The sequence below is a fragment of the Rhincodon typus genome, chromosome 11, assembly GCF_021869965.1.
Source record: "Rhincodon typus isolate 14 chromosome 11, sRhiTyp1.1, whole genome shotgun sequence".
NCBI lineage: Eukaryota > Metazoa > Chordata > Chondrichthyes > Orectolobiformes > Rhincodontidae > Rhincodon > Rhincodon typus.
In genome coordinates this window covers 41,544,349-41,561,354 of record NC_063342.1, presented here as the reverse complement: position 1 = coordinate 41,561,354, position 17,006 = coordinate 41,544,349, and the positions used below count along the sequence as shown (strand labels likewise).

The following is a 17,006-nucleotide window of genomic DNA, read 5'->3' as shown; positions in this document are numbered from 1 at the left end:
AACAAAGTTGCTGGAAAAGCTCAGCAGGTCTGGCAGCATCGGTGGAAGAGAAAACAGAGTTAACGTTTCGGGTCTGGTGACCCTTCCTCAGAACTGGTGGTGGCTGGGAAAACGTCAGTTTATATGCAGAAAATAGGGAGATGGGTGGGATAGGGAGTAAACGATAGGATACAGCCCAAAGAGACAGAAAGACAGTTGGACAGACAAAAGAGTTGCTAACGATCAGGCTTGGAGGGTGAATAGTTGTAAATGGGGACTGTTAGCGACTAACAACAGGGGGTGTGTAGTGGCAGGCTATGTGGTAACAAGGTCTGGTGTGTGGGGTGGGGGGCTGGGACATGGGAGAGTTTAGGCCCTAAAATTATTGAACTCAATATGGAGTCCGGAGGGCTGTAGGGTCCCCAAGCAGAAAACGAGGTGTTGTTCCTCCAGCTTGCATTGGGCTTCACTGGAACACTGTAGCAAGCCGGAGACAGACATGTTGGCCAGGGAGCAGGGTGGTGTGTTAAAGTGGCAGGCAATGGGTAGTTCAGGGTCTTTTTTGCAAGCAGAATGTAGATGTTCTGTGAAGCGGTCGCCAAGTCTACGCTTCGTTTCCCCAATGTAGAGGAGACCATATTGTGAGCAGAGAATGCAGTAGACTAGTTTCTTGGAAGTGCAGGTGAAGTGTTGCTTCACCTGGAAGGTATGTCTGGGCCCTTGGATTCTGGGGAGGGAGGAGGTAAATGCGCAGGTGTTGCACCTTCGCCAGTTACAGGGGAAGGTGCCATAGGGCTGTGGGGAGGTGTTGGGGGTGAAGGAAGTGTGGACTAGGGTGTCCCGGAGGGAACGATCCCTGCAGAAGGCGGACAAGGGAGGGGAGGGGAATATGTGTCTGGTGGTGGCATCTTGCTGGAGGTGGCGGAAATGACGTCGGATGATCTTCTGGATGTGGATGCTGGTGGGATGGTAGGTGAGGATAAGGGGAACCCTATCGCTGTTGCGGGAGGGAAGAGAAGGGTGAGGGCAGAAGTGCGGGAGATGGGTTGGACCCGATCGAGAGCCCTGTCAACAACAGAGCTGGGGAATCCTCGGTTGAGGAAGAATGTGGACATTTCGGAGGCTCCGTTGTTGAAGTCGGCCTCATCTGAACATATGCGACGGAGACAGAAGAACTGAGAGAATGGGATGGAGTCTTTACAGGAAATGGGGTGTGAGGATGTATAGTCCAGGTAGCTGTGGGAGTCAGTGGGTTTGTAATGGATATTAGTGGCCAGTCTATCCCCAGAAATGGAAACAGAAATGTCGAGGAAGGGAAGGGAGGAGTCAGAGATAGACCAGGTGAAAGTGAGGGCAGGGTGGAAATTGGAGGCGAAATTGATGAAGTTTTCCAATTCCAGACGAGAGAGGGAAGCAGCACCGATGATATCATCGATGTATCAGAGAAAGAGGGGGCCGGAATAGGACTGGAACAAGGAATGTTCCACGTACCCCACAAAGAGACAGGCATAACTAGGGCCCATGGGGGTACCCATGGCAACCCCTCTTACCTGAAGAAAATGAGAGGAGTTGAAAGAGAAGTTGTTGAGGGTAAGGACAAGCTCAGCCAAGTGGAGGAGGGTGGTGGTGGGTGGGGATGGTTCAGGTCTTTGCTCTAGGAAGGAACGGAGAGCCCTAAGACCCTCCTGGTGGGGAATGGATGTGTAAAGGGATTGCACATCCATGGTAAAGAGGAGGTGGCTGCAGCCAGTGAACTGGAAGCTTTAGCAACTCCTTTGTCTGTCCAACTGTCTTTTTCTCTCTTCGGGCTTTATCCTACCGTTTACTCCCTACCCCACCCACCTCCCTATTTTCTGCATATAAACTGACGTTTTCCCAGCCACCATCAGTTCTGAGGAAGGGTCACCAGACCAGAAACGTTAACTCTGTTTTCTCCTCCACAGATGCTGCCAGACCTGCTGAGCTTTTCCAGCAATTTTGTTTTTGTTCCTGATTTACAGCATCCGCAGTTCTTTTGGTTTTTATTTATGAAATTGGTTTTGGCATTCTGATGCTTTCCAGCATGATTTTCTACCTGAAAAATGTATAAACTTCAAGGAAACATTAACAGATCACCAAAAAGTATTTTCATGGAAGTTATACAAAGCATTACTTTGTCAAGATAATTTGATGCAGTCACACTTTTCTATAGCAAAATTGGCATGATAATTTGATTAGAAGTAGATAAGTGAGTCCCAATTAAGCTAAACTGGATGATGGGCAATGTTACTAATAGCAGCATCTTATATCTTAAAGATGGACTGTGATTAACAACATAATTCTTAAGCCAGCAGTGCTATTTTTTGTGGAACCAAAACATGATTTAATGGAAATCCAAAAGGGTTAAAATGCTTTGAGGAGACTATTAATCATAATTAGACTGAGCTACTTCATATGTTGCACTATTCAAATATACAGATCAAATATTTCATCAAAAAAAATCAAAAAGAAAATTAAACACTTAGACAACCTATGAGAACTTTTATGCCATTGAGTAAATGGTCCCTGTGCTCGGTCTTGAACATGAGACATGAGTTGGGAGTGTCCTTGTTCTGAATTTATTCCCAGAACAGCTATCCGTCATTTTACTTAAAACTGCACCACCAAAACCTCAGTTGCTTAGTCATATTGCCACAATAACTACTCCTCTGCTCAGCCACATCCTCGCCTCCAATTTTGAAGCTCTAATCCTCAATAATTGACTGTCACCATTACCCACCTCCACACGTGTCTTCTGCTACTCTCCCATCCCCTCCACTTCAATGTCACAGACAGTATTACAGTGTCACTTACCAGTTCCAGTTTCATGATGCGCACACAATCCCTGAGAATGTGTGTTGGAGCTCCCAATAGCTTAGCAAAGGCATTTAGTGTATTGGCTTTAAATGGGGGTCCAGCAACCTTAACCAAAACAAAAAGAAGCTATTAATCATATTGCAGTAGAGCTTTATAACAATAATAAATGTAACCATGCTAAGTGATAGAAATAGTTTCCATATTTACTGTGATTTGTTTCAACTATCTGGCTCAATATTTATGGAAAATGGTTTTAACAATCACCAATTTAAAATGCATAAACGATCTAATTAACGTTTTCAAGGTGCAGGCATGAGAACACAATAACTATTTGGATGATGGATTTTGATGGGAAATGAAAACTTCATGCATGACCTCTCCTTTCAAACCTTCATAATTTTCCTAAAAAGTAAAGGTAAGAATATCATCATAACCTGCTGGAAGAGTGAGTGAGGCATCCAGATTTAACAAACAAATCCATTTCTCCTTCTCCCTTCTCTGCAGGGCAAAAGCAACTGAAATTTAGTTTAGCTCCACTTTCCTTTGAAGCTGACTGGCAAGCAAACCTTTCATCTCTCATTATGTCAAATTTAATTAGCCTTTTCAAGGTACAGGCATGAGAACACAATAACTATTTGGGATGATGGATTTTGATGGGAAATAAAACAACTGATGCAAATGTTTTGACACGGACTCCGTTGCTTGATTTTGATGTTTTTGATGAAAAGTTACACGCAGGTCTCATGAAGTTTCAATCTGTTGCCAGGTGACTCTTGAAGCCATTTTAGTTGCGTGTTTCTTCCCTTTTAAAAGCAACCTTAGTCCATGAAAGGTATTAGGTATGTCAATCAAATAACGGAAGTTAAAATTTGACAGCTAATTATTACTGTTATCGTAATACTTGGCCTTATAGATGACTAATTAGCTAAGTTAGCTGGACAACTGGTTTGGGATGCAGAGCGATGTCAACAGCGTGGTTCAATTCCCACATTGGCTTAGGTTACCATGAAGGACTCTCCTTCTGAACACCGCCCCTCGCCTCAGAAGTGGTGACCCTCAGATTAAGCCAACACCAGTTGTCCCTCTGCCTAATAACGATCTGCTAAGACTACGGTGACTTCACTTTGCGTGGCCGTGCATTATAGAATAATAGGAGGCATACAACTTGGAAAGTTCTTCTGTAATAAGACATTTGTTTGCACAATAGATAATTTACAAGTTGAATTGCATCACTAACATACTTACTCTTGTTTCAAAGAATTTTTCTAAAACTTGTAGTTCTTCTTGTGTCCACGGGTCTGGTGTTTCAGGTGTTACTTTGAACTGCAAAGTTTGATATGTCTGTGGGTTCAGTGCTACTCGACACTTCAACGCTTCAGTCTTAAACATGATCACACCAGGTTCATTGGAATTTATAAGCTGCAACTAAAAATCAGACAGAATTTATAATTAAAAGCCAGTTTTAAAATATCTGATCAAGAAATCATAACTACATTCTCTGGAGACTGTATCCAATGAGGCAATTAGAATTGCTACAATTAAACTTTGTAACTAGTTTTATGAAAACAGTTAAATCAGTTTCTAAAAAAGTCTCATGAACACAATGCAACAATTTTTCAAACAATGGATAAGATCATTTCAAAGTGATGAAAACAAAATAATCCAAAATGTGGCAATTTGAAACAGAAAACAAACCATTATTTATTTTTGACTCTCCACATTCCCCAAAACAAAAAGCTGAACAGTTTGGCATATTATTACAGCATTTGTTGTTTTTAATGTGGAATATATATATCCTCCTACCGGTTCCTGTTGTATGATCCTTTGCAGATGCCGTCTCATCATAACAGATCCTAAGAATCGCTCTAGTGGGGAGCACAGATAACTACCAGCCAATCCTGGGACAAGACCCGGAGTTGGTGATGGACAAAGTAGAATGTGCAAGGCATTATGAGTCAAGATGGTGGGTATTGATGCAGCCCACGAACGCTGAGGTAGTGTACGAGGAGGGGGCATGTTGGTTGGCATTATTTGGGAACCTAAAATTACAAAGGCAAAATATTAAATATTGCAATCTATTTATTTAAATTGACCTTAAACTGAAAGTTGCCGAGTAGTGTTGAGGCACCAGGTGCAATGTTCTAACAGCCTCCCAAGCACACAAGAATTCTGACAGCATTGCTCTGTCTGTGAACCAAAAGTGATCATTTTGAAGAAAAAGAGGTGGAATAAACAGTGAAAGAAAGAATCACATTGCTTCCAACTTCATCCTACCTGATTACTATCTTTTGCTGCAAGTACATTAATACTGATACGTAGATGTAAGAGCTATTTTAACTACTGTTCCATCCTCTCAAGGAAAGATATATTCTCTGAACGCTGAACAAAACAAAACATCTTCTGACGAATATTAGAATCTCAAGATCCATCCTGTAAAAATTAAATTCGACGAAAACAATTCACAATTGTTCATGCTACAACGTCATTCCCCTTATTGATAGTATAAAACTTAGTGCAATGATTGAGGAAGTTTTTTAAAATGTTAGAAGCTTGCTTTGCTATACTTCTGAATTTTGTTTTAGCTTTATTTACTTTTATTTAAGGATCAACATTTTTCTAATATACACCCAGCACAAACTGTTAACTGACCTATACAGGAAATTTAGATATGACCTTTGCAAAGGCATCAGGAATACCAAGAGACAATACAAGACTAAGCTAGAGTCCCAGACTAACTACACAAACACACATCGATTGTGGCAAAGCTTATACACTATAACAGGCTACAAAGTGAAGTTGAGTAGAATCGTTAACAACGTAACCCGCCCCAATAAATTCAATGCAGTCTATGCTTGTTTTGAACAGAAGGTCAATGAAATTCTGTCACCTCGCCCAACAGCCTCAAATGCACCAGCACCCATAGTCACCACCGCAGGTGTCAGATCAGCCTTTTTAAGAGTGAATCCATGGAAAGTGACTGGCCCGAATGGAGTCCCTGGTCATACACTCAGATCCTGTGCAGACCAGCTAGCAGAAGTACTCACAGATATCTTTAACCACTTATTACTCAGATCTGAGGTTCCCATCTGCTCCAAGATGACTGCTATCATCTTAGCGCCAAAGAAAACTCAGGCAGCGTGTCTTAATGACTACCACCTGATGGCTCTGACATTCATCATTATGATGTGCTTTGTGAGGTTAGTAATGGCACACATCAACTCCAGCCTCCCAGACTGCCTTGATCCATTACAATTTGCCCACTGTCGCAACAGGTCCACGGCAGATGCCATCTCCCAAGCCCTACACTTATCCCTGGAACATCTGGATAACAAGCACACTTACGTCAGACTCCAATTTTTATTGACTTTAGCTCCATCTTCAACACATTATTCCAACCAAACTCATCTCCAAACTCTGGGACTTAGGACCATTCTCCCCCTTTGCAATTGGATCCTTGAATTCCTGATCCACAGACCGCAAACCAAAAAGGTAGGCGACAACAGCTCCTCCACTCTAATGCCCTGCAAGGCTGTGTACTCAGCCCTTAATGTACTCCTTATACACTCATGCACAGCCAAATTTTGCTGTAATTCCATTTATAAATTTGTTGATGACGTTATCGTAATGGGTCAGATCTTAAACAACGAGACAGAATACAGGAATAGGATAGCGAGCTTAGTGGCATGGTGTGAAGATAAAAATCTCTCATGTCAGCAAAACAAAGGAGCTGGTCATCGACTTCAGGAAGCAGAGTGGTAGACATTGCCCTGACTGTATCAAATGGTGTTAAGGTGGAAATGGTTGACAGCTTCAAGGTCCTAGGTGTAAGCATCACCAACAATCTGTCCAGGCCCAGTCTACAGACCGTCAACACTACGGTCAAGAAAGCACACCAATGCCTCTATTCCTGAGAAGGCTAAGGAAATTGGGCACGTACACAATGACCATTTTTTATAGATGCACCACAGAAAGCATCCAACCTGAATGCACTGTAATGTGATATGACAAATGCTCAGCCCAAGACCGCAAGAAATTACAGAAAACTGTGAATGCAGCCCAGTTCAAAATGCAAACCAGCCTTTCATCCATTGACTCTGTCTATATTTCCCGCTGACTTGGAAAAATAGCCAACATAATCAAAGACGTCTCCCAACCCAGTTATACTCTTTTTCACCCTTTTCTGTCTGGCAAAAGATATAAAAGTTTGTATACATGTATGAATAGATTCAAGAACAACTTCTTCCCCACTTATCAGATTTTTGAATGGACTTCTCATATTTTAGAGTTGATCTTTCCCTGCACCTTATCTATAGCTGTCATACTACATTCTGCATTCTGTTCTATTACCCTAACGTACTTATGTAAGGTATGATTTGCCTATATAGCATGCAGAACAATACTTTTCACTGTATCTTGGTACTTGTGACAATAATAAATCAAAGAAATAAAATCAAAACATCATTTGCATTTGAATTATATTTTGTGGAGTAAATGGTCAAAGAAGTTGAAGTATTAAAAAAGGTTCATGCAATTTTTGTGCCTGGTTATAGGGTACTAATTTGATAACCAAAGCACAATGTTTCATAATTTTTAGTCAAGATAAGGAATTCAAGAAAATTTATAAAATTATCCTTCATCTCCTATGGCTTCAAATATTTGGTTTCCTGCAAAGACTGGTGAAAATCCAGTATTATGGCTCCTCGCTTTTTAATCTCCACTCAGTTGCAGTAAATATTTTTCATTCTCTTAAAATTTCAATGAAAACAGTTTGCTAGAATTACCCAGGTTTTCTTGAGTGAAACAAAGAATTTTATTACTCATGAACCGTGAGAAAAATTAATAAATGACAGTGCAACATGAAACACACAAAACTCAAAGGTATTAAGTTTAAAAGGAAAGCTCTGGCACAGACAGGGGAATCAAGTTTACACAGTTAAAGTCCTAGATTCTTAACATGGGACCTTAGTTGTTGAATCATAATATCAGAAGATATAGGAGCAGAATTAGCTGTTCAACCCATCGAGTCTGCTCTGCCATTTGATTATGGCTTATATATTTCTCAACCTTATTCTCCTGCCTTCTCCTCATCACCCTTGATCCCCTTAATTATTAAAAGCCTATCTCTGTCTTAAACACACTCAATGCCTTGGCCTTGATAACCCTCTGCAGCAATGAGTTCCACAGATTAACAACACGACAAATGAAGAAATTGCTAATCATCTCAGTTCAAAAAGATCATCGCTTTACTGAGGCTGTGGCATCGGGTCCTAGTCTCTCCTACTAATGGAAACATCATCTCCATGTCCACTCTATCCAGGCCTTACTGTATTCCCTAAGTTTCAAATCAGATAGCCCCTCATCCTTCTAAACTCCATCGTGTACAGACCCAGAGCCCTCAACTCTCCTCATATGACAAGCCCTTCATCCCCAGGTTCATTCCTGTAAATCTTCTCCAATGTCAGCATATCTGCCTTAGGTACAGGGCCCAACACTGCTCACAATATACCAAATGTGGTCTAACCGGAGCCTTACACAGTCTCAGCAGTACATCTAGCCCTCTTGAAATAATTGCCAACATTCAATTTGTATTCCTAACCAACAATTGAATCTGCATGTTAATCTAAAGAAAATTCTGAACGAGGACTCCCAAATCCCTCTGTGCTTCAGACTTCCAAAGCCATTCCCCGTTTAGCAAGTAACTTATGCCTGTATTCTTCCTACCAAATACATAACCTCTCACTTTCCCAAACAGTATTCTATCTGGCACTTCTTTGCCCACTGTCCTAGCTCATTCAAGTCCTTCTGCAGCCTCCACACTTGCTCAACACTACCTGACCCTCCATCTATCTTTGTCATCTGCAAACTTGCCCTCGGATCAACCAGATCATTAATGTATAACGTGAATACTTGTGTCCCAACACTGACCCCTGTGGAACTCCACTAGTCACTGGCTGTTACCTTGAAAAAAATCCCTTTATCCCCACTCTTTCCCTTCTGCCAGTCAGCCAATCCTCTATCCATGCCAGTACTTTGCCCCTAACACCTCGGGCTTTTATCTTATTTAACAGCCTCCTGGAAATCCAATTAGATCATGTCCACTAGATCTCCTTTGTCTAATTTGCTTGTTACCTCCTCAGAGAATTCTAATAGATTTGTCAGGCATGACCTCCAGTTGATGAAACCATCCTGACTCAGCCCTATTTTACCATGCACTTTCAAGTGCTCTGCAATCTCATCCTTTAGAATGGACTCACATTCCCAATGACTGAGGTCAGGCTAACCAGCCTACAGTTTCCTACCTTCTGCCTCCCTCCCTTCTTAAACAGGGGTATTACATTACAGATTTTCCAGTCCTGTGAGACTTTCCCTGACTCCAGTGATTCCTGGAGATCACCACCAATGCCTCTACAATCTCCTCAGCTATCCCTTTCAGAACCCTGGGGAATTTATCCATCTTCTGACCTTTCAACTTTCTTGGCACCTCTGTCCCCTGACTCTTGAAGTTCTGGTGTTTAGATGGTACCTTCCACTCTGAAAACTGATGCAAAGTACTTGTTCAGTTCATCTGCTATTTCTTTTTTCTCTATTACTACTTCTACAACCTCATGTTCCAACAATGCAACTTCTACTCGTCTTCCTTACCTTTTACAACATCTTAAAAATCTCTTGCAGTCTTCTTTTATATTACTAGCAAGCTTACTCTTATATTTCACCTTCTCCCCTTATTGGTTTTTTTTTTTTTAAAAAAAAAAACTTATTCTCTGCTGGTTTTTAAAGACTTTCCAATCTGGCTTTCCACTAATCTTCAATACATTGTCTGCCTTTGTTTTTGCTTTTATTCTGTCCCTGACTTCCTCTGTCAGCCATGGTTGCCTCATCCTCAACTGATCATGTTTCTTCTTCCTTGGGATGAACTTCTGCTGTGCCTCCCAAATTACCCCCAGAAACTCCTGGTGGAGATGCTGCTCCACCATCTTTCCTGCTAGGTTCCCCTTTCAATCAACTCTGGCCAGCTCCTCCCTCATTTTTGTAGTTACCTTTATTTAAATGTAATAATATTACATCCAATTCAATCTTCCCCCTCTCAAACTGCAGGGTTAATTCTATCATGTTATTGTCAGTGTCCCCTAGGGGTTCCTTCACCTTCAGCTCTCTAATCAAATCTGCCTCATTACATAGCACTGAATACAGAATTGTGTGTTCTCTAGTCAGCTCTACCACAAGATGCTCCAAAAAAACTTGTAGACATTTCACAAATTCCTTTTCTTGAGTTCTGCTACCAACCTGATTTTCCAATCCACCTGCATGTTGAAGTTCCCGATGATGATTTTAACACTATCTTTTCTTATGTGCCTTTTCTATTTCCTGATTTATTTCTTTCCCCACATCCTGTTTACTATTTGGAGGCCTTTCCATAACTCCTATTAGGGTCCTTTTCTCTCTTTCTGGTTCTCCAACTCCACCCGCACAGAATCTAAGCCTTCTGACTCTACATCGCTTCTTGCTATTAATTTAATTTCATTCCTTACTTACAAGGCAACACAGTTCCCTCTGCCCATCTGCTAGTCCTTTCAATATGATATATATCCTTGGATATGTAGTTCCAGCCCTGATCCCTTTGCAGCATCTCTGTGATATGCACAACGTACCCATCAATTTCAATCTGCTCTACAAGATAATTCACTTTGTTTTGTGTACTGCAAGCATTTAAATACAACACCGCCAGTCCTGCATTTACTGCCCCCTTTCTCATAGTTGCTCCCTTATCTGCTGTGCCTGAAGTTAGATTCCTGACTCTTTCCATACTCTGTCCTATCACTTGTTCTGGAAAATTTAACCCCCACTGAGCACCCACCCCATAACTTTTTGCATGAAACTGAACCCACACCCCCAAATATTTGGTTTGAAGCCTGACCTGCAGCCCTAGTTACATGATTCGCAAAGACTCTGGTTCCCAGCATGAATCAGGTGGAGCCAGTCTGATCAGCACAGCTTCCTAAGTACTGATACCAATGTCACTTGAGTTCAAACCAATTTCTCCTGCACCAATCTTTGAGACACACAAATAGCTAACCGGGAGGCAAACTGTTCATCTTCCAATATTTGAAATTATCAGACAACTGTATTAAAACAAGAGATTCTTGACCCTGAATTAGTTGCCAAGTTTCAATGATATTCCATAAAAATTGTAATTCTGGTGTTTACCAATAACTTGCTTAATAACGGCCAGTTTGAGTTCCACCAGGGCCACTCACCTCCTGAATGCATTACAGCTTTGGTTCACATTTGGAAAAAAAAAGCTGAATTCAAGAGGTGAGGTGAGAGTTACTGTCTTTGACATCAAGCCTTATTTGTCCAAATGTGGCACCAAAGATCTCTTGCAAAACTGGAGTCAGTGGGAGTTGGGAGAAAATTTCCCACTGGTTAGAGCCATAGCTGGCACAAAGAAAGACCGTTGTGGTTGCTGAAGCACTGTCATCTTGGTCCTAGGACATCTCTGCAGATGGTGGCGGTTAGCACTGCTGCTTCACAGTGCCAGGGACCCGGATTCGATTCCACCCTCGGGCGACTGTCTGTGTGGAGTTTGCACATTCTCCCTGTGTCTGTGTAGGTTTCCTCCCACAGTCCAAACATGTGCAGGATAGGTGGATTGACCATGCTAAATTGCCCACAGCATCCAGGGATGTGCAGGCTAGGCAGATTAGCCATGGGAAATGCAGAGTTTCAGGGATAGGGCACGGGGTGGGTCTGGGTGGGATGCTCTTCGGAGGGTCAGTGTGGACTCGATGGGCCAAATAGCCTGTAGGGATTCAATGAGTTCCTCAGGATTGTGTCCTAGACCTAAATCATCTTCAGCTACTTCAATGACCTTCCCTCTATCAGAAGGTCTGAAATAGGGATGTTCACTGATGATCGCAAAATATTCAGCACTTTTCAGACTGCTTCAGTATCTGAGGAGTCATACGTCCAAATGCAGCAAGACTTGGACAATATCCGGGTTTGATCAGAAAAATGGCAAGTAACATTTGCACCACACAAGTGCCAATGACCATCTCCAACAAGAATCTAACCACCATCTCTTGACATTCAATAGTGTCACCATCACTGAAATCCCACAATTCACCCTGGGGGTTACCACTGACCATAAACTGAACCAGACTTGCCGTATAAATACTACAAAAACAGCTCAGAGGCTAGGAATCCCACAGTGCACAACTCACTTCCTGACTCCTGACAAGGCACAAGTCAGTAGTGTGATGGAATACTTCCCACTTCCTGGAATGTGTGCAGCTCCAACAACATTAAAGAAGTTTGATACCATCCAGGACAATGCTGCCCACTTGATTGGCACTACATCCAGCAACACTCAATGGCAGCAGAGTGTTGTACTGCCTACAAGATGCATGCCTGAAATTCATCAAGGCTCCTTAAACATCATCTTCCAAACCCACAACCACTTCAATCCAGAAGGGCAATGGCAGGGGATATAGGGGAACACCAATGCCTGCAGGTTCCCCTCCAATCCATTCATCATTTAACTTGGTAATACAAGGCATTCTTTCAAGTCTCTGGGTCAAAATCCTGGAACTCCCTCCTTAATGGCATTGAAAGTCAACCCACAGCATATTTACTGTAGTGGTTCAAGTTGGCAGTTCACCATCACCTTCTCAAGGTAATAGATACTTGCCCAGTCTGTGATGCCTACATCTCTTGAATTAATATTTTTTTGAAGAATGGCTTTGTTTTAAATCCCATATGGGTTTTATGAAGCTTGACTCAATCTGTGGTCAGGCGACTAATGAAGCCATATTTAGGTCCATGTTTCTTCCCTTCTAAAAACCATACTTGTCCACGAGAAGGTCTTATGTATAAAAATCAGATGACATAAATTAGATAGTGCATATTTACAACTATACCAACAAGTGGCGATGTCACTAATTAGTAATCTAGAAACAGTGAGTTGGTTCTGAAGGAAGGTCATTGGGCCCGAAACGTTAACTCTGGTTTCTCTTCAGAGATGCTGCCAGACCTGGGTTTTTCCAGCAATTTGTGTTTTTGCTTTTGATTCTGTTAGCTCTGATGGCTGGGCAGCTGGTTTTCAATGCAGGTTCAATTCCTACATTGTTGAGGTCACTATGCTTTCTTGGCTGTGTTCCTGTGATCCTCAAGTTAAACTCACCACAAGTAATCTCTCTGCAATGGGAGAGGAGCTCTACAGTCCTCTGGGACTGTGGTGACTTTCCTAAACCAGGGGGTCGGGCTAATGGTCTGGGAACAATAACAGAAATTCCATCATACCACCTGGTTAAATTTAAAATCAATTAATAAAATCTGGAATTAAAATCTAGTTTCTGTAATAGCAATATAAAACCATTAATTGTTATAAAATCCCAATTGTTTAACCCACTTTAGAGAGAAAGAAATGTGACATATGATGTCAGTTCCACAACAATGGACTCTTACTGCTATAATGAAATAGCTTAGCAAACTTCACAATTCTACAAGTAATGCTGGCTTTGTCGTCAGTGCCCACATCCCATGAAAGAATAAATTAAAAAATTAAAATATTGTGGGATGGGAGGAGGTGCATTAAATGGGCAGCATTAAAATTAAATTGCATTTGTATTCACTCAAACAATTAGGTTACCATAAAGGATATTGGCAAAAGTGGAATGCAATTTGGAAGAAAACAATAGTTGTTGAAACCCACTTGTTCCAGCTCGTGGAGAATGAGATACATCTGGGATTGGCGAATGCAAGGATGGATTTGCTGGAGACATTCCAGGAATGCGTGCTAAAGTTGGCCCAGGCAATTGTGGAGATCCAGGCCAGTTTCCAGGACGTTGACTGGGTGACATCATTGCATAAGGTGAGCTTGGGTCAATTGTACCTGAACAAAAAGAAAAAGAAAATCAGTACTGAATATTATAACTCTCATTCTTCTACCCTCACAAAAGCCAGATTCATGCTCTCCGCAAACAGTTCATGAAAAAGAATTCACACAATCATGGAGATGTCTATGCCTAATGACAATTCAACTTCCCCAAAAACAGTATTTAAAGAAATTATATCAACTATCACAAAATCAGTCATGTGAAAATCAATTTCTTGGACTAAAATCACTAATAAACTACATTCATATGCAGAGTACTTTTGAACTGAAACTTACTACAATACTCCGTGTGGCTGCTGTAATGTATTTTAAAATATTAATCCCTCCGAAGTTTCCTTGCAGCACTGAAAATAGTTCACCAATTTTTAAATTTTATTTCAGCTCAATTAATTTTATTCCTTTTCTAAGGATGTTCTAATTTGCCAACATATACTGCAGAATGATTATACCTTTCGATTATAATCATTAACTAGTGTTAGATTTTCTTTTTTTATTTTCTTATATGCTACAGACTAATCCCGAGATAATATACACAGAGAGTACGCTCAATTACTCTGAAAACATCATCCTAATCAAAGCACAAGCCCAAGACCAGGGCTTAAGGCAAAAGTGAGTTACAAAATGAATAAAATAATTCAATGGAAAAATCTATGATGCAATTGTGAAACTTTTAGATTTTATATCAATTTGTAAACTTATTCTGAATAAATGGACTGAAGAAAGAACTAGCAAAGATTTTGAAAGCATGTTTAGATTTGATTGGTATATCCATAACCACAATAGCAAATTCTGGTGTGCCAATTTGATAAAGTATAATGGTTGATAAAAGTCTTAACAGGAAGGAAATGTAGCCACAGATGGAATTTTTGGTAAGCTGTAACTTTTCTAGAGTTCAGTTCTGAAGAAGTTATTTTAGCCTCAAAACATTAACTCTGTTTCTCTCTACACGGATGCTGGTAGCCCTTTTGAGTTTCTCCAGTACTTTTTGTTTTTATTTCAGATCTCCAACATAATCAGTACTTAGTTTTTATTTAAGAACTCACCATGTGGGCTTGCAAAGTTTGGTGTCTGTCCCATTGAAATTCCAAGGGAGGATGGAGATGGAGAGGGTACAAATGATGCTGGTGAAGGAGCTCGTATTGCACCACTTGGGGAACTTGCAGGATGTAAACTCCCTGTATAAAGTTTAAGTAAATGAATTTTGTGCACTGATGATGATTTACCATTTTATGGTTAGGCGACAAAAAGTAATAATTTTGCATACAACAAATACCAAAATAAGTTATTTAATGAATACCAAAAATTTAATAGTTGCACGTTGTTACACATTTTTTCTTCAAACTTCAAAAAAAAAAGCACAAACAAAATAGAAGGCAACACAAACAAAAGGGCAGAAATTAACTGTGATGATATGATGGCTATAAGAGCTGTATTTTGTCTTGGCTTTGTTTTTAATGACTCAAGATGGAGACTGAGGTGTCAATAAAGTAAACAGTGCGGCCTTGAGTTTTCTTTTAAAAAAATGTTGGAATAACTGAAGCAGCCCGAATTTGTGGGATCAAGCTCCCACAAATTTACAGTTGTAGCTTTTTACAGATGCTGGGGTCTTGAAGCTGGGTGTGGAAACTTTTATTCCTTTCTGTTACAGCTAAAAGCTGGGGTTCTCTTCCTGCTTCTAGAATTGCATGTGGGATGATCTATTTTACTGAATTTGCCTTTGCTAAGGGTGTGTTTAGGGGATGGAATTATATTTGAGCGATTAATTAGTAGTTAATAGATATATTGCTTTCGTAAGCATTTCAATAGAGTTACAGTTAAGTCAATTCTTATTTTTATTTAGTCTGTATTTTAACAACAGTGTAAAAATAGTGAGATAACAAGATGTAGAGCTGGATGAACAGAGCAGGCCAAGCAGCATCAGAGGAGCAGGAAAGCTGACGTTTCAGGTCTGGACCCTTCAGAAATGGAGGAGGGTAAGGGGATTCTGAAATAAATAGGGAGAGAGGAGGAGGCGGATGGAAGATGGATAGAGGAGAAGATAGGTGGAGAGGAGACAGACAGGTCAAAGAGGCAGGGATGGAGCCAGTAAAGGCGAGTGTAGGTGGGGAGTTAGGGTGGGGATAGGTCAGTCCAGGGAGGACGGACAGGTCAAGGGGGCGGGATGAGGCTGGTAGGTAGGAAGTGGGGCTTGAGGTGGGAGGAAGGACGGACAGGTTAGGGAGGCGGGGACGAGCCGGGCTGGTTTTGGGATGCGGTCTGGGGCGGGGAGATTTTGAAGCTTGTGAAGTCCACATTGATACCATTGGGCTGCAGGGTTCCCAAGCGGAATATGAGTTGCTGTTCCTGCAACCTTCGGGTGGCATCGTTGTGGCACTGCAGGAGGCCCAGGATGGACATGTCGTCCAAAGAGTGGGAGGGGGAGTTGAAACGGTTCGCGACTGGGAGGTGCAGTCGTTTGTCGCGAACCGAGCATGGGTGTTCCGCAAAGCGGTCCCCAAGCCTCCGCTTGGTTTCCCCGATCTAGAGGAGGCCACATCGGGAACAGCGGATACAGTATACCACATTAGCAGATGTGCAGGTGAACATCTGTTTTGATGTGGAAGGTCTTTCTTGGGGCCTGGGGTGGGGGTGAGGGGGGAGGTGTAGGGGCAGGTGTAGCACTTCCTGCGGTTGCAGGGAAAAGTGCCGGGTGTGGTGGGGAGTGTGGAGTGTGGAGTGTGGAGTGGACAAGTGAGTCACGGAGAGAGTGGTCCCTCCGGAAGGCAGATAAGGGTGGGAAGGGATAAACGTCTTTGGTAGTGGGGTCAGACTGCAGATGGCAGAAATGCTGGAGGATGATGCGTTGGATCCGGACGTTGGTGGGGTGGTACATGAAGATGAGGGGGATTCTGTTTTGGTTGTTATTGTGGGGAGGGGGTGTGAGGGATGAGTTGTGGGAAATGCGAGAGACACGGTCGAGGGGAAGTTGCGGTCCTTGAAAAACGAGGACATCTGAGATGTCTGGGAGTGGAATGCCTCATCTTGGGAGCAGATGCGGCGGAGGCGAAGGAAGTGTCTTTTTGCTTAAAAGTGCGTAGTTTGACCAATCAAACTGCATCTGGAAAACAATATCTTACACTTAACTTTAAAATAAAAAAGTTGGCTCTCGGCTATCTTTTTAATATATTTTGAGGGGTTACGTCTGGTCCATAACAAATTGGGGGCTCTTGTCGGGATCAAAATCTCAAATTCCAGGTTGGGCTTAGGATTAGTGGACTCAAAAGACAGTGAATGGCGAGTGTTGGTGTTCTCTTTTTGA

General features: G+C 41.8%; 1 protein-coding gene across 1 annotated transcript in view; it reads right to left on the bottom strand.

Annotated features, from left to right (window-relative positions):
- med14 (mediator complex subunit 14) overlaps nucleotides 1-17,006 on the bottom strand; it is a 110,571-nt gene that overhangs the window by 9,538 nt on the left and 84,027 nt on the right. The window contains exons 24-28 of the mRNA XM_020527803.2: nucleotides 14,752-14,883; nucleotides 13,526-13,705; nucleotides 4,618-4,853; nucleotides 4,060-4,239; nucleotides 2,812-2,919 (exon numbers count right to left, since the gene is read on the bottom strand). Of these exons, the coding sequence (XP_020383392.2) occupies nucleotides 2,812-2,919; nucleotides 4,060-4,239; nucleotides 4,618-4,853; nucleotides 13,526-13,705; nucleotides 14,752-14,883 (836 nt within the window). The remainder of the gene's footprint in view (nucleotides 1-2,811; nucleotides 2,920-4,059; nucleotides 4,240-4,617; nucleotides 4,854-13,525; nucleotides 13,706-14,751; nucleotides 14,884-17,006) is intronic.